This window comes from Condylostylus longicornis, unplaced genomic scaffold, assembly GCF_029603195.1.
Source record: "Condylostylus longicornis isolate FDR11 unplaced genomic scaffold, ASM2960319v2 ptg000031l, whole genome shotgun sequence".
NCBI classification, from domain to species: Eukaryota; Metazoa; Arthropoda; class Insecta; order Diptera; family Dolichopodidae; genus Condylostylus; species Condylostylus longicornis.
The window spans coordinates 7,242,897-7,265,850 of NW_026578000.1; the positions used below are offsets into that span (position 1 = coordinate 7,242,897).

The following is a 22,954-nucleotide window of genomic DNA, read 5'->3' on the forward strand; positions in this document are numbered from 1 at the left end:
CTCGCGTCCTATTGGGTTGGGTCGGCTTTGGTGGGTCGATGCAGGGGGGCACTTAGGGCACTTTGTGCTATGTGCAGGGTGACTGTGTGCTGGGTTCCCGATCACAACGGGATAGGAGGTAATTAGATGGCAGAAAGTCTTGCGAGGGTTGGGGCTGGCGGAAATGCTGACATGGTAGATGCGTCGGTTTGTCTGCCGCTAAGAACTTATCTTGCCGTCATAGATGGTGAGTGTAGGAGAAGGAGCGGGGTCTTGGGGGTGGAGCCTCACACGTGTAGGGTGGCCAAGGCAATGTAGCCTATCAGGGACGAAAGGAGAACGAGGATGCTGTTGAGATATAATAGGGCTGATATAATAGCACACTGGTTGGGGTCCTGACGGGGCATTGCCTTTTGGGGAAAATGGCCAGGAGGCTTGGGATTGGTATGACGGATATATGTCGTGGGTGTCGGGATGTGTCCTCTGTGCCTGTCCGTTTCTGATGTGGAAGAGAAGGCGTGTTTTGGGGGCTTATTTTAACGATAACCTGCGGACCTTTCCGAGATGTCTCTTGCGCGTCTTTTGGGCTTCGCCAGGGAGGTTGGCTGGTTTGGATAGGCGGGTCTTGTGTCGAACTGCAGGGGGTTGTTGGGTGTTTTCTGGGGGTTGCCGATGGGCCTTTTTCTGTTGGCCTAGTGCATGGGCTTTGCACGGGTGTGTCGTGAGAGCCCCCCCCCCCCCCTCTTACTATTACTACTGCTATTATTCGAAGCGTATTTGTTTGATCAACACGATTTCAATGCGGGTGGAACCCAACCTGTTCTTCACGTATTGTATCTTCTAGTTTTTCTCCTAAGCGATTCTGTATAACTGCCGCGAGACTTAGTATACTATACTTAGTAGCGTAATGCCTCTCTTATTATCGCCGTGAGTCAAGTTGCGCTTTTATGGTAGTTTGATGATGAGTGTCAGTCTTTTATTACTTCTTGCATTCGAAAGATGTAATTTCCAGAAATTAGATGACATTCTAGAAGAACAACGAATTATCATTTTCATTAAAATTGTTAACATAGCATGAGAACCGAAATGCATCCAATTTTAATTGTAAATATAGTTATTCCTTTATATTAATTTTTCTTGTTTATAACGATAACATCAAATTTAATTGTTAAAACTTTCTATTGAAAATTGTTTCATGCTATCAACTATTTGAAGCGTACCTACGTTCTATTGAAATATTATTTGATGTAGGATAGTGGCAATAGGTTCAATAACAATAACAATAAAAATTCATATGTATGTAGAAATTTTCATACTAAATTTTTATAATTTATAATATGCTAGTAATGCAAGCTATTATGAAAAAATGCAATATAACTATTAAAATTATTCAGTTCTTAAAATTTTATTTTCACCCAGTATTAATAAACCGTACAACTGTTAAAATTGTACATTTTTAAAAATCCTTCATAATTTAAATATCGTGCGGAAATAAAATAAGAAAAAAAATTAAAAACACATTTTACAATCATTCGCCATACATTTTTATTTTTTAATCGAACGAAAACAAAAAAAAAAAATGCAAGTCGCAAAACTACCCAATAACAATTTTCAAAGTAAACTTTACATATGTACATGCATATATAATTATAAATTAGTAATAAATCTAGAATTAAATTGTAATTTATATTGAGGTCTATTATAACTTGTATAAATTGTTAATGTTATTTTTGTTATATTATCGTTGTTGTTACTGAATTGTTACTGTTGTCGTCATCGTCATCGTCGTATAAACTAACCCAAATAATTCATTAGAAATCGAATTAATTTTCGAATTACTTCTATAAAGGCCTTGGTTTTTTTTTCGATTTTTATTTTTTTTTTTTGTTTTTATTGGTTTGTTGTTCTGCTTTTTTTTTTATTTTTATTGTATATATAGATTTATGCTGTAATACGTGATTTAATAAAACTACTATTTTCCTCCCCTCATTATAAACTTCATATAAAACATTTATAGGTGGAATATTATGAAATCGAAATTTTTGTTTTTCTTAAAATATAGTAGTTACATGTGTATGTACACATAGATTTTCAATTTTCTAACCTAACCTAGTAAAATACATAAGTATACGTTGTAAGTTAATGTTGTTTAATAGAAAAATGAAAAAAAAAAAATAAAAATTTGACAGACGATATTCGAAAATATATTAAAAAATTTTTTGATTAATTTGAAATTATTGATTTGATATTTAAGTGAATTTATAATATTAGACAGAGAGAGAGGAAATAAATACCTAATCAATAAAAGAAGGGAAGAAAATCAAGCAAAAAAAACAAACCAAAAACATTTCTTCCTCATTGTTCACAAAATAAAAACACCAAAAACAACTTTTAAACAATAATTGAAATGTTAAAAAAAAAAATTGTTTAAAAACACACAAAAAAAAAGAGAAATATTGGCACGATTTATTTATTGTTCTCTTTAAAGTTTAAGATTTCTGAAAGGTGTTTCAAATCTGAACTAATTTTAATTACACAATTTTTATATACCATTAATAAAATAATGGCCAATACTGAAATTCACGATGTCTTTAAAATTATAGTTGCACAAGTGAAGTTATTGACAACAACAACAAAAAAAAAAAACAGTAATCTTACATTGCTTAAAATTAGTGCATATAAAATTTTTATTCTTTTAATTGAATGGAAAAAAAAAAATTTTCTTTTAGATATTTTTAAATTTGTATTTGATTTCATTTATAGAAATTACAGATTTTCTTCATAATTTATCAGTTTCAATAAAGAAATATCGAAATTTTTCGAATATAACAACACCGCAAGCATTTAATTCATTTAAATTTTGCAATAGAACACTATTTCTCTTTTAAATATTAAATGAAAGGCGCACACTGTAGATATACTGTGAATTAACAATAAAAAAAAAATTGAACCTTTTAAGGAGTCTTCTTCCGTATATAACGCAAATAATTTTGAATCTAATATAATAGATTTTTGAAGGCGATCCATTTTTCGGTTAACACACTTACAATAAAGTTTATATTGTATTGAAAATTTATAAATTTTACGTTTTAAAGGCTAGATTTTTAGAATCAATAGAAGTGAAAATTATTTTTAGAAATATGTATTGGTAAATGTCAGTCCCAAGAGCGTCCTTGTTAAAAATGAACTTACAAAAATAAGTCGGAAAAAAAATATCTCATATTATTTTTTGCTCGTCTAGCCCAGGGTTTCTCAACGCTATATAGTGCATTTTAAGAGGACAATAAAAAGAAAAAACAAACAAGAAGCAAGGCAACCCTTGAATTTAAACTATAATTGGGTCAATATATGTATACCACAGTTTCAGTGACATTCAGTATATCAGAGACAATTTTTCTAATATACTGTATACAATCATAATTTTTATGCTTTCCTCACAATATCTGCATACATACATATATACTTATCTCTATAACATTAATTCTATATGTCATACTTAAGAATTCTAATACTACATTAACTTGAACAATCTCATTCAATCCTATTATTAAATTTATATAACAATTTACTTCTCCTTTCTGTCTTCAAACTTAACATCTTCATGTATAATATTGAAAAACTATCAATAATAATAGACATTTTTAGCAATATCCTATAAATGTATATATATACCATATATAATATTGTGTATAAAAATAATAAAAAAAAATCAATTACAAAGTGCACGGTAGGCATTTAATTTGCTATGCAACAAATGTTTATTTCAGAAGACAATTAATATTCTTAAATTGAATATGCACACATATATGTATAGCGTGTAATAAGAATCACGAGAATATAATGAAACTTGCGAACATCATGTTACAGACAGAACGAATCTTCTTGAAGATGAATACAAGATTAAACCGTACATACTTACATTCATATTATATGCAATAATCTTTTATAATCAAATTCATTAATAAAGTATGTTTAAAGGCGGCATTTTTTTATGAACAAAAATAAAAAAAAAATTGTTATATTAAAAATTGAAATAATAATGAATATGTGTATATAAAGTAAATGTAAATTGAAATTGGATTCTGGCAGAAAAAATGAACAGACTTTGATAAGACCTTCAATAAATAAATAAATGAAAATATAAAAGATTTTTTTTTTTTTTTTGATTTAAACAAGATCTTATAAAACTCTTAATGTCATAACAATTTCAATTGTACATTAATTCTATCTAAAAATAATATAGAGAGATAACATGAAATTTCATTAAACACAACATTTCAATATTATAAAAAACGTCCAAATCATTCATTATAATGACATCTTAAAAGTGCATTTTTCTGGTAACAAAAAGAATCAAAAGGAAATATGAATATGTATATATATATACATATATATAAAATTACACCATCATAAATTACTTAACTACATCCAACAGAATTTATAAGAGAATGAAAAAACTAGAATAATAATTATCAATGGGTTAAAAATTCTTGAATATCAGAAAGTGCTTTAGAATTCCAGTTCTGTCAAAAACTTAAATTTGCTAAAATTGTGTTCACCGTATTAAAATCCGCAAACTTCATTTCAAAACTTGTCCACCACTATAAATTTAAAGAAAATGACGTATATTGGTATATATGTATAAAAAATATAGGGAAACACATAATTATGTACATAACAAAGAAAAATTACCTCAAGTAACTTTAACTCAAGTTTGGTATCTTCAGCACAACACACGTGTCGAAAGGGTAGGTTGATCAAATTCTTTGCTACATTACACTGAAAAATTAACTATAGGGAATGTACATTGGCTGCCTTCTTGAATATTGAGGACGCTTTTATGAGTCACGGTCTATCATCCGGACTCTGTCGGAGCTCTCAATTCATTACTTCCAGGGTGTCCTGGTAGGAAAAATGCTGTCAGGTAGGGCTATCAGGGCTAGTTTTAACGGGTCATGCATTGAGAGCTCTGTCGATTAAGGCAAATTGGGCATGTTCTTTCAACTCTTCTCTGGAACCTGGTAGTTAATCAGTTACTGATGCTCCTGGAGGGGGAGAGCTAGAAGGTAGTCGTCTACGGTCATGACTTGATGGTTGCCGTACCTGCGATACACCTCGACGCCTTAAATGAGCTGATGCAGACGACACTTAACCTCGTTTCTGATTGGACTGCTGGCTTCAACAGAAGATATAAAGTTCCAAGCATACCTTCTCCGAAACTCAACAGAATCCGCCTATCTTGATTCAAAGCTTAATTGGAGTCTAATATTATAGAGAGAGTAAAGAAAGCAACTATTTCGATTTACTCGTGCAAGAAGCCATCGGAATGAGACCAATCCTGATGTACGTAGTTCTAGTTTCGTAGCCGGCGCTCCGTACCTCTTTGAACCCCAAATTGATAAGCCCAAATTGATATTGCCCCTAATGAATCCGAACTTAACGGAAGAATAACGGGGAGTTTGCTTTGGGTAATAGGATGTTGAGCTCTCCTTCCGTTTGCCAGATTACTGCAGTATATTTTTCAGGCAAAGGTGCTTATTACTGGTGCGGCTCTGCGCTATCTTCACTAGAATGTGATATCCGTGGGGGTTGTTTGCATCTTCACGAACAACCAGGCCGCAAAGATGCACTATTCGAGTTAAACTTCATTTGGCCCCCGGACAGGGTGGAGTTCCGGGGAACAGTAAGACGGACAAACTTGCAAGACATGGAACAACCATAACTATGGCCCTGTCCACTTTCTGAGAAACTCGGGCTAGTTCTAACGGTGGGGAAAGAGAGAGGTAAGGCGCTATCACAACCGGATTAAATGGTTTAAGTGTACCATAGTGATTGTTATAAAATTTTGAGTTCAGTTTTATAAAGACTAATAGATAGTACTCTAAGGAAACGCTACTTCATATTTCTTTTCTACTTATATTTTCAAAATTTAAAACAAAAATACGAATTATTTTGTATGAAGAAGAAAATACAATAATTTGATAATTTTGAAGATTGCATATTTTAGATTGAAAAAATATTTCTTGGAAAAATCAAACTAATGAAGGTCAAAAGGCATAACAATATGTCATTGCATGTATGTAAAACAGTATGTAAACATATACGCACTACATAAAATTATCCATGACATTTAAAAGAACAGGATAAGAACTTTTTGATCTTAATTAATCTGACAAAAAAAAAAGGTGATTTGTTGAAATATTAAAGTCTTCTTATTTTAATTTTTTCTGTTTTTTAATACTGGAACATTTTAACACAATTCAATTTTAAATTACATAATTCAGATGTAATTCAAGTTTAAAATTTTTTTCCTCATATTTTTTTACGTTAAAATTTTTTTTGCTGATTAATCAAAAAAAAAAAGAAAAAATGTATAATTGTTACCAGGCATTGTACACAACAACAGGATAGCAAAATTAACAAGACAAAAGAAATATCATACAAGTATGCAGAAACATTATATACATTTTGTATTTAGTATATTATGTAGATAAGCACATGTGTACATACATCAATACTACATTATTCATATTGGACATTCGACAATTACTTTATACTTTATGGAATAGATGGATTGTAAGTTTGTATACTACGGCAAATTTTCATACAAAATTTATTGTAGGACTCAAAAAATTTCCATTTGCAAAAGGAAAAAATACTATAAGTACAAAACCAATAAAAATATGTTAGTAATATAATATAAACATTCATACAGATATCTAGATAGATATTTGGGTATATTACAGTAAATGTTTTTATTAATCAACATTATATGAAGAAAAAAAGACCTTTTTAACAACAAAAATTTTTTTTATATAAAATCGTGTGGAATGCAATATTTCACCTTGCTACAATTTCATACAGGGATACACAAAAGGTACACAAATAATAATAATAACAATGAAATAACAACAAAATCATAACAAATATTAAGAGTAGCAAAAGTACCAAATTGTATAAATGCTTAGTATAGTGCAACACAGTATGAGTTCTGTTTCATTTTTTTTAGTATATGTACATTTAAAAATAAAATTTTGTTTTTGTTCTCTTATTATTATTAGCTTTTTTTCTTATTTCATAACATATTAACCATTTAATTTAAAATATCCGGCAATATAAGGGGTGATTTTTTAATTGCTTGACCTTTCTTTATTTCTATTTTCACCCCTAATTTACTACTGTTTACTCTTGAGTTATTATAGATTATTGGCGACATTATATAGAATAACTGTAAAACATAGCTCACTATTATGTAAGGATGAACCGAAAGTACAATAATGTTTCCATTTTTTTTAAAATTCAACAAAAAAAAAATACTATAGAAGAAATAGGTTCCATGAGCAATTAATTTCAAATGTTCCATATGTCAGCTTTTCGCCGAGATTATGCAATTGCAGTCATCTGAAGATTTTTTTAGAAAATACCTTATTTATGTAAATCATCCAAAAATGAGTAAGTTTTCGAAAACAATATTGAACAGCAATTACATATTCCGTTCGAAATATGTAATTAAAAAGTAACTAAAAATTAAACTTTTTGAATTAACTATCAAAAATGTAATTGTAAACAATATTTATATAAAATTTTATTTGAAAAATAAATTAAAATTATTGAATTGTTCTATTCAAACATAATTTTTCCAATTTTTTTTACTTTAATTTAAAAACCCGAACACTTACAAAACACCCATTATATAAAATACTTATACTGAACATAATATAAGTACAATGCTATGATTGTTATACATATACACACATACATATATGCATATAGATACGTAATAATAATTGTCAAATTTTGCACCATTTTATATTACATACAAATATAATATTATATTCGAATTAAGAAAAAAAAAAAAATTGGTTAAACGCCAAATACGTATATCAAACAATTAATCACAGCAGCATACCTAATAAACCATATGTACCTATACTTACACCGCTAAAAAAGGTAAGTGTCAGTACAATGAAATTGCATATTTCACATTATTATTCTTTTAAAATATTTTTGTTATATTATTTTTAATATTAGTATTTTCTAAACTTTACCATAAAAAATTCATATATAAAATATATTATTATAATAAAATGTATGTATATATACATATATAAATATATTATAATAATTAATTTTTATTCTGTAATTTTAAAATCTATAAAAATTTTAGATCACGGAAAATTTGTTAGAAAAAGACCACATTTTTTTTTCTTCCACCATTAAAGTACTGATCATTAGGTATCACATTGTATAATTATTTAAACCTTTTAATTTTAATTTTTATTGGTGTTAATTTTCTTAAATAGATCTTAAACATATTATTCGATAGATATTTTACCGAAAGATTATTATAATATTGTAAAGTAATTTAATTTGTTGTTAATTTTAATTATAATAATAAAATAAAAATTATTAAATTGAAAAAATACTGCAGCATAACAATATATGTATTTAAGCAATAAAATTTAAATAGCTATTTTTGTTTAATGTAAGATACATCACCTCAACACATATTATAACGCCTCAGTTAATCTCCGTCAAGTCGAAATTATGAACCACAAATTCATGCATTTTATTTAGACTAGGCAATACTTTACGAAGAGAATTTTTGAAGTAGGCACACTTTCATATCAAATATACGTAATTAACTAGATTCGGTCAAAAATATCATTATCTATTCTAATTTAGCATAAAGTGAGGCGAAATTTTGAAATAAAAGTTAAAATAGCAAGAGGATGCCTATACATACTTAATAATTAATTAAAAATTAATTACAATTTATATCTTACTACTCTATTTTATTTAAAATACAGATAATTATATCTTATTTCATTCATCTTGATAACACCGTATGTAATCCAGCAAAAAATATAACAATTCGAAAATAAATCGAAAATAATTTTTGTTAAAATGTTTCGATCCTATTTTTTTTTATTATAAAATTGTTTAATAAGGAACACATAAAAGTTTTTTTTTTTATAAACGTGTGATGTTTAGGCTGGGCCCACAACCGTGACCTTGCAATACTTTTAAATTACAAAAGTACAAAAACCAAAGAAAACGAAAAAAGAGTAAATTTCAATCCAATTATTCAGCATAAGCAAAATTGTATTACTTTTTTTTTTTTTGGTTCATATTGGAAATTATTATCTGGAAACATTAAATAACCGTACACAAATTCGCACCTAAGATAAAGAAAAAAAAAATTTGTACAATGCTTTTACACATACTTGACTTAATGTATATATATACTAAAAAAAAAAGTGCAAAAATAAAAAAAAGACATTCTTTTTAAAATATCGTTACGTACCTCTACCGTTATGTCAATGCAATCAATTCACGCCCCATTAAAACTTACAATAGTTGAATAAAAAAAAAATTTTTTTTTTAACGGCATATAATTTTTATTATATAAATACACGATGCATAATTATATTCCTTAAGTATAAGTAGTCCGGCAAGGTTTTTGAAAAATTTTTGAACATAAAACACAATTTTCTCCTTCCTCTTATTACAAGATATTACATTAAAAGTTACATAAAGGTGTAACGTTTCAAGAATTAGAACAATTAACATGTTAGAAAATACTAGATATAAATACAAATGCAGCGCGCACAACCTTATACCCCATCAAAAACGAAGTCCACAATTTATCAATTGCATAGGATTCCGCAGGCTACCACAGTTACCATTCAATTCTTTCTTCACATGTTTTAACTTAAATTAATAACAATTAATTTAATTCAACAACTCCAGTTTATTAAAAAACAGTTTCTAACATTTTTGAGTATCGCTTCTTCCGCCAACTCACATGTCGTGTCTAGTAAAAAACCAAAAAAAAAAATGTGCAGAATATTATATCAAGTACATACATACATACATAATTATATAGAAATTTGCAAATAAACATGAGCAATCATTCAGCTAATAAAAAAATGTAAATTGTGTTGTACTTAATTTCAAGATAAAATTCGAATACATTAGTTAATTCAAAATTTCAAAAATTGAAAAAATTTCTTAATATGGAAAAAAGGGAAAGGCAGGAGTTGACACTTTTAACTTTATATCTGCATTTACTAATCAAATCAAAATAAATGTGAAATTTCAGATTTTAACAGACTTTCAAGGTTTACCAACTTTATCGATCTTTCAAAATGAAGTTCCTTTCAATTCAATTAAAAGAAAAATTTTGCAGGGTTACGATTTGACTATAGCATTTTTCTAAAAAAAAAAAATGTTAACGGATATGTATTTTTTTAACAGTACACAGTACATATTTATATTACATGATTTATATAATTAATATTACGAATGCACATCCATGTATATATTATACCTAAACGTGATTTTTATCTTTACTTTCCTGACTAAAATTCAATTTTTTTCCTCTTCAAAATGTAAAAATATAATCAATTTTTTCTTAGATAAAAAATTACACAGTAAATTATTTTTCAATCCTTGTTAAATTTCATAACTTTTTCGTGCATTCAAATTTTCGATAAAAAAAAAAACCCTTCAACAGATTAAGTAGATTTAGTAGCCGTTGCAGAACTTTCGGAAAATTCCATTATGTTTGTAATTTAAATTTTTTAAAATCATACTAATAACAGAAAAGTAGAATCCATAAGGTTCTTGACTTATACAAAAACTTCCAAAATGTTTTATTGAATGTTAGATTAGGGTAAATTCAGAAAACGTAGCCTAAACTTGAACATATTAATTTTACCTATAATTTTTTTAAAACCCAAATTTTCATATAATAATTCAATTTAAACGTATTAAGAAACAGCATAATTTTTTGCACTTTCAATATTTTAGTACTGTGTAATCTCACATTTTTAAAAATATTAAATTTTGGATTTCAACCGAGGTTTACTTTCGCTGTTAATGTTAAGTTTTTAATTATGCAGAAAACAAAATTACAAAATTAACTTGGATCGTGCTGAAGATCTCTACTACATCTAAGTAAACTAATATAGGTACTAAGTAAAACGTGATATTTTTGTCAAAAATATAAATGTTCTAATATGTTTCATCAAGTTATTATATAGGAATATTTCAACAATATAAAACTATTGAAGTACACATATCGAAAGTTTAGCAAGAGTTATTTCGTCATATGACAAATTCGTGACATACTAAAATCATAATGTATGCATTAGTTGATTGATTAAAACACAAACGAAGATTTAAGTAACACTTTTAAATTTTTTTAAGAAAGATTTAAACAACATTAAGCTGGAAAGTTTTTGATTAAACACAAGATCAACTTTTAAATGATGAATTTAAAAAATAAGAAATTTTTTGCCGTAGAAAAAATTTAAAATTTTAGCAATGCATTAAGCCCTGCATCTCTGAAACTAAATTGAAAAGCCTTTGATAATTTAATATAGCAATATTCGGAAAATATTCTACACTTTTTTAAATTACAAGCGGCGAGAACATTTAATTCACTTTTTCCTTATCGGGTGAAATAAAAATGAAATAAGTGATAAATTCTAATAACGTCAAAAAATAAACAATAATTTTTTTTCGTTTAATACATTTTTAATTTATTTTTTTTTTTTTTTTGTGTCTCTTTTAATTATTTTTTTTTTGTTTTTTTTTTTATTTTAATTATTTTTATTATATCCACTCTTAAATATTATAACCTATTATAAGTTTTATAACTAAATATATATTTATAATATATTTATATATTTTTTTTTAAATATGATTTATTAAATTTTTTTTTACTCAGCCAAATAAAAAAGAAAATATAATTCTGCACAGCAGCTTTAGAAAACAGAATTCACTTCTTTTTTATATTAGATTTATTTAAAATTTTTTTTTTAGTATATTTAAGTGGGAATATATATATATATATATATATATATATTTTCTTAATAACTTTACATAATATATATATATATACGCTTTATATGTATATAAGAGGCCAATAATGTTTTACTTATCAGCAACCACATTGTTTGTTTTTTTTTCTCAATATTTAAATAATATTATTAATTTCGAAATTTGTTAAATAGTTTATTTCTATTTTCTTTTTTGATGCTACACCCTAAATATTAACATGTTTAGAAAATAATTATATTTTTTATTTTCAAATTTTTAAAAGAATACAGCAACTAAAAACAATGAAAACAATGGTAAGCAAAGTCCCCATTTTCGAATTTTTTCCCAATAGTTCCTGTTTATTTTTTTTTAAATCTTATTCTTTTTTTTTTGTCCCAAATATCAATTTATAAATCCTTCAATATGTCTCTATAAATTTTCGGGAATTAAAATTCAAAATTCTTAAAGTTTGTTTGTTAATAATGATAGAATATGTATACTTATTTTTATATAAAATACAAAAATGATAATAAAAATAAGATTAAAAAAAATAAAAAAAATTAATATTATTCTTAAAAAATACGATATTTAAAAAATCACAAGAATCAAAAGAAAAATCTATAGAAAAAAAAACTTTAAATATTTTTTTTTATGAACATTTTAAAATTACTTTAATTGTTAGAAAATTTCGTTCTATAAAAATATTTGTTATACAATTTATTCGATCTTATTATAGAAAAGTAAATATAATTATAAGCAAAAGAAATAATATTTGTTTATAAGTTATGTTACAAACATTTGATAAATTTTTTAACATAATTTATCTAAAAACTAAATTATTCCTTATTGAAAAAGTAAAATTGACAAAAAAATATTTAAACACTAATTAAAAAAAAATAGTACAACAATGGATATTAACTGCGACAAAAACTAAAAATAATTTAAATAAAATGAGTATAGTGATCTTTTGTAACATAACATTTAAAAAACAAAATTAAAGAAAAACTAAAACGTAATGAAATTATTGAAATAATTTCGAGTACGTAAAAAATAATAATTAATATTAACTTATTTACCTTCAACAATTTTGAATTTTTTATTTTTTTGGATAATTTTCTATTTTCTATACGTAATTCTTCAAAAAAAAAATCCATCAATTCTTATTTCAAATTTTAAGTATTAAATTATAAAAAATTGTATACACAATATATAAATTATATGAAAATTCTACTGTAATTTGATAGTTAATCACAGTGAATTATAAAAAAACTAATTTTTTTTTTTTTAATTTTAGGTCCATAAATTGCTTCGTTTCAAAAAGAATAAATTTTTAATACACAAGGTTTTTTCATAAAAAAGTTTAATTTAGTTGTTCCTTTTTCTTTTTGTTGTAATTTTAATAAAAAATAAATTAAGCATTAGAAAATCACTAAATTCAAATGCCGAATCGATTTAAAAGGATTTTTCAAAATATTTTATCATTATTCATCTCTGAATATTTATTTTTATATGTATAAATTGGTTTCATATTTTTTTATATTATACATATTATGTACAACCCAAGAAAATTTGAAAATAAAACATTTTTTTCTTTTTTTTTGTTATGAAACATAGTTTTGCATTTTCAGATTTTATTTGTATTATTTAAAATTTTATTTTTGTTCCTAATTAAAACTAATTATTTAGATATTTTTTATTTATATCTTTAGACAAAATAATTATAGTTATCTTTCGATTTGTTATATATTATATATTATTAACTTGTAATTTGATATTTGATTACATCTATTTTAAGGATTAAAAAAATTTACACTAGATTATAAAACAAAAAAAGGACAAAAAAAAATTATAAACTAAAAAGTGTTATGTTTATTATTATTCTTTGAATATTAATTTTTATTTTTTTTTTCTGTTTTTATTATTTATTTAAAATAAAAAGACAAATTCTAAGGTAGTTATAAACAAATCATAATTTATTTTATATACATACATAAATCATTATTATGCTTTTCTTATATTATTAGCTAAAACTTGCAACTTTTATAAAATAATCATATTTTATAATGTAATTAATTATTTATAATAAAATTTATAATAGGTTAGAAGAAATTTATAAGTTTATAATTAATTAGATTTTTAAAGAGAATATTTTACTAAAATAATTAAATTTAATTTTTTTTTAATTTTTCATTTTTTACTTTTTTCTTTAAATAAAAATAATTGATAGTATAATATTAAGAGTTGCATAATACGTTAATTCAATTGTAAGCATAATATTGTTTAATTAAAAATTATATAATTATTTTTTATTTATATACTTTTCATTGTTAAAGCGCATAAATTTATGTTATTTTTTTATTTTTTTTTTATTATTTTTTTATCCTATTTTTTAATATATAGATATTTTTATAGTTAATTGTTCTTACATTTGCTTTTTTTTATAACTTGTAACTTTTACAATATAAATCATCTACTTAGTTCTATATATTTAGAAAGTCTGAATTAAAATTTTCTATATAATACATTTTAAATTTGTTTAGGCTAAAAGCAAAATAACTCTAAATTATTATAAAGAAAAATGTTTATAAAGAAAGTATTTGAAAAAATTTTCTATCTAATAAAAATTAAATAATCGTCTAGTTGCTTTCTTATTTGTTGTTGCAATTTTAAAATTTTTATATGAATTTTTTTCAAATTATGAAATAAACTTTTCGTAAACTTTTTTATTTTGAAAATTTAATGCAAAATTATTTTATAAAATTTTAGTGTTATTTCGCTAATAACCTAAAAAAATATATAATTAATCTTATTCTATACTGTCTTTGAATGACAGATATAAATAATATCAAAACGTAATTAAACAATTAATTAATTAATTATTTTTATACTTATATTTTCTGTGTTATTTCATTTATAAATGTTTTACATTTTGTTATTGACAATGAAACACAATTAATTTTTTATATATCAAAATAAATAGGGATTCAATAAGAGGCCCTTTATTTTATGTTTTTTTTTATTAATCAAAATTAATTAGAGTACCTAGTTTTTAACAGTCATCATTTAAATATTTTATAAAAAGTTATATATAAGTTATCAAATTCGCAACAGCGCATTTGTGTATTTTAATTCAATAATTTTATAACATAAAATTTATTTTTTTAATAAGTTAAGTAATGTGAAATTTTGCAATTTTGAAAGTCATAATAAATTAATTTAGATTTTATCGTAACACAAGCTTGGTTCCCAAGAGCTTCCATTTCTTTACCACTTTTGTTTCTTACAAAAATAAAGAATTGTTAAAGACCCATAAAAAAACACACATACACAATTTAGGCAAAAAAGGTAATGAGAATATTATTGAAAAATTTTTTAAAACTTTTATAGTTGGAATTAATAAATATGTTGTTTTTTTTTCATTATGCATTCGTCTATATCAAATAATTATGTTATAAACAATACTTCAATTTAAAATTATTTCCTCCTATTTAAATTTCTATTGTTCCTAAATTTCCTTAAATCTCAATCATCATTATGGGAGCTATTCCCTGTTGATAAATTTAAACTTTCATTGTGTCTCTCACTTTGTCTTGTTGAACGGGTTGAACGTAATTCTCTTAAACTACGTTTTTCTGCTGGGGGATCCATATTAGTATTATCTACCCCTCCGGAGCGTGGGCGTTTTAATCTACCAGAAGATCTACGACCAGTTTCATGTGTCTCATGATGATCACTTGTTGACGATGATTCAGAAGAACGATGATGATCTGAGGTACTACTGCGATGATGATCGGAGGAGCTACGATGATGATCTTTTGATTCATGCCGTGACGTAGGTGTATCATCCGAATATTGTTCATTGTGCTGTTGATATGAGTCATTACGCCTGCTTGATTCACGTTCTCCTCTGGAATCAGTGTGTGGCTCATTATATCGCTTTTCCGAAATATTTTTACATAAATCTATAGTACTGCCCGATGGAGATTGTTGCTGTGATTGTTGTTGTTGTTTTTTCGCAACATCGCGTAAATTTTGTATGGATAGTTCTTCTAACTCAGTATCGATTGGAACCTGTTTACCAGTTGATGCTTCAGTTATAGTCAAACTACTACGACCAGATTCACTACGTTCACTCCTTTCGCTACTAGAGCTAGCACCAGAGCCAATAGGCGGGGCTATGGTTATCGTGGTTTGCGAAGGTAAATTAGCTGCTATACTAGCTGCTGCTGCAACCGGCGTTAAAGTTACTTTATCCATATTATGTGAATCACTAGAATGGCGACCATGGCTTTTATCAAGACCACCCAAATTGAGTGGAATCGCAGTTAATTCATCTTTTGTGTTACTAGATGACGTATAAGAGTCATTGCGGGATCTTTTTGACTTATGATGATCGTCGTTACTACCCATGGAAGACGTAGGAATTAATGAGATACCAGAACCTAACCCTAACGTTCTTGTGTAAAGATCCATTTGCTGCTTACTAAATTGTTCAAAAGCGTCTTTCATTTCTTGGTCGCGATTTCGTTTGCTAGATGAAGACGAAGATGGTCCCGACATTGAATTTCCAGAATTACTTGAATTGGAGGATATTCCAGGGTTAGATCCTCTTTCAACAGCTGCCATAGCTTGAGCCATTTCAGCTAAAAGTGCAGAACTGAAGTCATTTGAAGGTAAGGGTAGTGAAGACATAGCGGCTGCTGCTGCCGCAGCTGCAGCAGCTGCAGCATTTTGATTGCTTTTCGAAGAACCACTTTTGCTTGAAGAACCACTTGATGACAGGGATGGCATTTTTCCTGCACAGAACATTTTGATTTTAGTTTACAATTATTTTACAATAAATTGAATAAGGAAAATTCTAAAATACAAAAAAAGTTTTATTACCTTGAGAAAACGCTTGCAACGTAGCTAAATCGGGTTGCAATCCTCTGGCTAGGCTTTCCATCCACTTTTGTTGTTCCTTCGCCGCTTGTCTTTCTAAAGCTTCTTGTTGTTTCGCCAACGAAGACAAAGAACTTGAACGTTTCTCGGAACTTGAATTTCCTTGTGAGGTTGAAGGTAAACCTCCCATTTGTTGCATTAATTTAGATGCTTGTGCAATGTCCATTCCAGTCATTCTACTTAAAGACTCTAATAAATGTGTATCAGTATTTGACATCAATAAACTAGACAACTGCGATGATTCAGAAGTGTTTCGACTTGAGGCCGAGCCACGGTTCCGACTACTGGATGATGAATTTCCACCACTATTATTAGAATGCGAGTTCGAACCTAAAGCACTACTTCCTGATCTTGAGGAGCTAGACTTACTTTGAGATTGCCGAGAACTATTTCCTGAATTGGAACTTGATGTTGGTCCACTATTATTACCTTGACCACCGTTTAACAAGCTATATTGTTGCGCTAATTGATCATAAGCTGATAGGCTAGCTGAACTAAGCGAATAAGGATTCAAACCCCCTAGTCCTAAAGGCGGATATAAAAGTCCTGGATTGGGAAACAAAAATGGGAAAGCTGAATTTGCGGCAGAATTTGTTGCACTAGAATTTGAATTTGACAAAGTAGAAGAATTTGAAGTGGACATTTTTCCTGAGCTGCTTTGATTTGATGAGCTACTACTTTGTTGTTGATTAGAATCTAATTTCTGTTTTTTACTTGAGCTTCCTTGAGAGCTACTTGATTTAGATAAACCTGAACCAGTATTGCCAACACCAGATAAACCACCCAAACCAGTAGTGCCTGCTGCTGCCATTAATGCTGCCAAGCTTTGTGTATCCATTCCAGCTAAATTACCAAGACCACCTAAACCAGCCAAATTTGCAAATAAATTCATATTATTCAAATTACCAAGCCCACTTAAAGAGCCTAGGCCTGGCATTCCCGCAAATGGCATCAACAACGGATTCTTTGGATCAAAAGCTCCTAGCCCTGGCAGACCAGATAGAAGGTTGGGGTTTAATCCAGCCAAACTAGCGAATTGCATAGCCGTAGCGTCTAACCCACTTGTCGAAGAACGTGATTTCTTAGAAGACGACTGTTGACTTTGTGGCTGTTGTGAGGGCATACCGCTAGATGAAGTATTGCTAGACGTCGATGATGGTCTACCGCCACTATGCGATTTACTAGAGGTATTATCCACGGGTGATGGTTTAGGGGATGGTGCAGACATTGGATTTTGCATCATTTCCAACCATTTAGGGTCAACTTCATACGCTGGATTTTCGCTCAACCTGCAAGTATTAAAAACTGTTTTACAATCTATTTACACGAAATACAAAACTGGTGAAAACTTATTTTTGTTATTAAATTTAACATAAAATTTTATGTTTTTTCAAAAATAAATAAAAAAAAATTCAATTAAAAATTGCATGGTGCCTATTAATTTTCTTGTATATTAAAATTTTTAAAATTTTATTATACAAGAAAATTTTATTACTTTTGGCTAATAACAAATGTTTATTAACCAAAAGTAATAGTAATTATGTTTGCACATATAAATTATGTAAAAATGTCATGAAATATGCAGATATGTATCATTACCACTGCATCAAACGTTTTAATTGCGGTGCTTTACTGCCACTAAGCCTTTTTCCGGTTTGTTTATGAATAACTGGAACAGCTTCTTCACCAGTTAAGTTTTGTGGCGTCAGTGGTTGATTCTGCTGCTGATGACGCTGTTCGTGCTGACGCTGCGATTCCTGTTGTCTTGAACTTGATTCTGATTGCCTTTGTGAATGTGAATGCGAATCTTGATGTTGTTGTTGCAATTGTTGTTGCTGCTGTTGTTGTTGCTGTTGTTGTTGTTGTTGCTGTTGCTGTTGATGCTGTTGTTGCTGTTGGGACGATTTTTGTGATTGACCGGAAGAGCTATGTTGCCGTGTAGAGCGTCTATATTCTAAATTTAATTGCTCATTGAGGGCAGCGTTCTGCTCTGCTAGCCATTTATTCACTTTAGCATCATGCGGTGTATATTTCGCGCTGAAAGTTAAAATATTTAATTTAGACAATGACCGGACATACCTATTTTTATAAAAATTACGTCATTTCCATGGCTTGCTTCATATCAGCTAGCATTCCTTCATAGGCTTTCCTTTGTGAAGCAGGCAAAGATTGCATCATTTTTTGTTGTTGTTTTAAGAAAGTTTGTGGATCTTGTGACATAGTTTGAGCCAAAAAGGCTGTCAAATTATCTTTAGAAGAACCAGCACCCCCCATTGCCATATTTTGAAGAGCTGCTAAACCAGATTGTGAATTCGAAGACGAGGCCTGCGCTTGATTAGATGATTTTGAAGATTGTGAGCTCCCTACAAAAAAAATATTAATTGAATATTGATCTTACAACGAGAAATATTAAAATTTTGTCAATCTAGATTAAAAGTTACATACTTCCCGGAACACTTGTCACGGTAATAGAGAATGGCTTTTGGTTATTCGCATTTTGAGATGAAGAAACTGGCATATTAGCTGGCGTGACAGTGACGCTAGGTGCTATTTGCGGTTTTTTGGATGATGGTAATGACGGATCCGGGAACGTTTTCTGTTCCTTAGCTGCTGACAATCCCAAAACTATTTCATCCAGCTTCTTTCGTTTCTTCTCTTTACCAACAACAGGTTCCTCCAATGTCTATGTTATTGGTTTCATAACAAAATAGTGAATATTGATTTTTAAAAATAAAAATTTCAAAGTAAGGATTAATACTTACACAATTATTTTTCTTCATTAATTTTGATAATGTGTCATCTAACTTTCCTTTGCTGGGTGCTGTTGATGCAGGACTAGGCATTGGAGATGATAAAATATTTGACGATTTCTTAGAGCTCATTGAAAAATCTTGCACTTCACTTAAATCAATTGGAGATTTTAGCATATCAGCGACATTCATTTTCGGAATACTGTAAGGTAGGCTGAAATACCAAAGGCAATTAAATAAAAACCTGCATAAATCTGAAGGAAAAAAAAAACTTACCTAGCGGATAAATCAATAGCCCCCATTGACGACTGTTGAGTCTTAGTTGACGTGGGTTTATTAAAAGGCATTGTTGGCTGTCTACTTAAAGATTGATGCTGATGAGCCGGAGGCGGCTGCAATGGTAATGACGGGGTATTCTTTCTCGACGAAGACGTCTCACTTGGAGCTTCTTCATCCCAATTTTGTTTGGGGGGCGTAACTAGCGAAATACATTAAATTAATAAAAAAAATTAAACAAATAAATAAATAAATAAAATAACTTACTCGTAACCTGACTGCTATTTAGTAAAGCGTGTAATTTAGCCCGTTCCGTTTCCACATCAATAGCAATGTGTCTCTTCCTTTTCTTGCCACTGTTGCCCGTTGACGTAGCTGGAGTTGTATTTGGCGTACTTTGAGCGCTAGGCGGTGCAGGAACAACGGGAATTTGGTTTATAACTGGAGGTACAGGAGGTGTATTCATATTTGATTGTCCAGGTATTGCGGACGGATTTGGGTTATTATTAGTGTTGTTATTGCTATTAATACTAGGGTTTGGATTTTGATTAATGTTATTTGTTTTATTTAAATTACTAGGATTCTGCAATGGCGTAGTGGGTAAGATAGGACTTATTAATCCACTAGTACTAGGAATCCCAGGAATAACCGGCGATGGCGCGGAAAGTTGGTTTTGTAAATGTTTTGACACACCTTGATCAGTTGTAATTGTAATGATATCAGGTGTGATAGATTGACGTTCAGTTAAATTCATATGCATAATTGTTTCATGTAAAGGAATATCTAAATCAACACCTTGACATCCTGTGTAGGCAGAATAATTTTTTCCAACAGGCCACTCTCCTTTTTCCACACATGTTATAATGTGTGAAATTCTTTTTTCCAAAGCAAAATCTTTGAACCAACGTACAAGCATCATGTTTTCAACTTTGGGTTTTTCTTTTTCGACTTTACATTTTACTTGCGGTTGAATAACTTCCAAGTCTGGAAATCTTGCTTTGAGTTCCGCAGCCTGTTTTTTACATTCTTCTTCAACTGCTTTTTCTTTTTCTTTCATGACTTCGTCATCATCGGGATCTCCATTTCCAATAGGCGACACTAAATCAATGCTTTCGTAAGTTTTCACTTCTTCAGCTATTGGCTCAGATTTTGTACTTTCGCTTTGTTTTTCTTCTTCATTTAGAATTTCTCTTGACTCTTCTTTTGATTCATTTAACTTTTCTGTGTTATTGCTTTCTTTAACAATACAAACCTCATCTTCAGTCGCAGCGTCTTCTACATTTTCTTTACCTGTTTTTTCATTTTCCTCTTTCTTTTCTTCGTCAGCCTTCTCTGTTACATGTTCTCCAGACATTTTGTTATCAGCTTTTTCCAAGTCAGTCTTTTTGTCTTCATTCTTTGAATTGTTATCATTTGTCTCATCAGTTTCATTCTCCTTTTCTAGTTTTTCTTTTTCGTTATCAAGTTCACCGTCATTATCATTTTCCTTATTTTTAGAAGAAATTTCAGAATTTTCTCCTTCTTTTGCTTTTACAGTTTCTTCAGTTTTTTCAATTACTGTTTCTTCTGTTTTTTTTGAATCATTTTTCTCCTTCTCTTCTTTGTTTTCCGACTCAGACTCCGTTTTTTCAATTTTTACTGCTGTTATATCTGCTTTTTCTTCGTTCAGATTTTCAACTTCTTCTAATTTACATTTAATAAGTCCTTCTGGACTAGAATCTGGTTTGATGTCTTCTTTTTTCGACAATCTTTCTTCTAACTCCACCTCAGGAACAGTTGGCGAAATAGACGATACGTCAACCTTAATGGATTTTTGAAGTTGTGCCTCTAATTCTTTTTCGAAACGCTTAATAGATTCACTAAAGCTAAATGTCGGATCGTTAAATATGAAACAATTGGATCTATAAAGACCATGCTTTAACACAGCTGCCACCAATTCTTTATCATGTTTACCGGATTCCCACCAATCTGGTGTATCGAAATTATTCATACATAATTTCAGACTTTGATCTAACCCGGGATGTTTTGATACTTCTCTAAGCTTAGACAATAGTTCTAATCTATCTAAGATAAGTTTTGCATGATCTTCACTAATGTCTTCTATAATACCTTCTAAACCTTTTTCATTTTCGCTTAACTTTACTCCAGCAACTCTTTTGCACATTGCAATAAATACTTTATAATAATCATTTAAAGTTTCATCGGACTTACGCTGTAAATTAGCCATTTGTTTAAATTTAGACCAATCAGGAGCTATAACTGTATTTGAATGCTGATGAACATCTATGCCATAGCCTGTTAGAACTCTTAAAAATTCATATTCCTCACGGCGATTCCATTTTTTTGGTATACTCTCAAATCTCTGTCTTTCACGTTCTTTAGCTTGTTGTTCAAGTTTACCTTGGCGTTCCATTTTCTAGAGAAAGAGAAAATTTCCATTATACAAAAAAAAATATTATACAAACAAAATTATAAAAACACATTTATATGTGTTTGATTAACAACAAAAATTAGTAATTAAAAATTATTTTTTATTTATATATATACACTAAATGTTATAAGAAACTAGATAGCATGTGTTCGTGAAATAATTTACCAACAGAAATATTGTAAGTCAACTAATAAGTGCATGTTTTAATTTCAAATCTTGAAAAAGATATTTTATCTATGAAATACTTAGAACTAAACCCGCTTCATTACCAAAAAAAAAAAATTACGTAAAGCAATATTCGTGACGAGTACTGTATCTCAAATACACAACCCCTGCAATAACATGTAGTACAGCAGTTACATATTATAATTAGTTAATACAAACTTCTTTAAATTTTATGTACAGATATTCACATTTAAGTAATTAATATTATTAAAATGTTAAACAAATAAAGTAAAATGAATTATAAGAAATTTTAAAAAATAAATTTAAAAAGTTTTCGTTGAAAAGTTCTACAAAATTTTGATATAAAACAATAATTACATTTAAAATGATGAGATGCAGTACTTATTTCAAAAGCACAATGAGAAACAGTGTATTAAATAATGCAAAATGCAAATTGAATTCTTTTGAATCTTAATTGATAATGCGAAAGTATTGTAATTTTTAATGGTTCGCAACAGATTTGTGCATTTGTAGTGTAACCGATAATGCAAAAAGCAAATTAAAATTTTTGGGCGTTTTTGTA

At 28.4% G+C, this 22,954-nt stretch overlaps 1 protein-coding gene across 6 annotated transcripts in view; it reads right to left on the reverse strand.

The window, feature by feature from the left end:
- Positions 1-14,049: 14,049 nt before the first annotated feature.
- Positions 14,050-22,954, reverse strand: part of LOC129608273 (uncharacterized) — a 34,425-nt gene continuing 25,520 nt past the window's right edge. For 3 of the 6 annotated variants that reach the window (XM_055519669.1, XM_055519671.1, XM_055519672.1), the window contains 8 exons: positions 20,043-22,191; positions 19,776-19,977; positions 19,512-19,713; positions 19,195-19,432; positions 18,848-19,112; positions 18,349-18,786; positions 16,693-18,038; positions 14,050-16,604 (listed from right to left, as the gene is read on the reverse strand). In XM_055519669.1, the coding sequence (XP_055375644.1) occupies positions 15,331-16,604; positions 16,693-18,038; positions 18,349-18,786; positions 18,848-19,112; positions 19,195-19,432; positions 19,512-19,713; positions 19,776-19,977; positions 20,043-22,191 (6,114 nt within the window). In that variant the 3' untranslated portion in view covers positions 14,050-15,330. The remainder of the gene's footprint in view (positions 16,605-16,692; positions 18,039-18,348; positions 18,787-18,847; positions 19,113-19,194; positions 19,433-19,511; positions 19,714-19,775; positions 19,978-20,042; positions 22,192-22,954) is intronic. The other 3 variants (XM_055519670.1, XM_055519667.1, XM_055519668.1) reach the window with 1 other exon arrangement.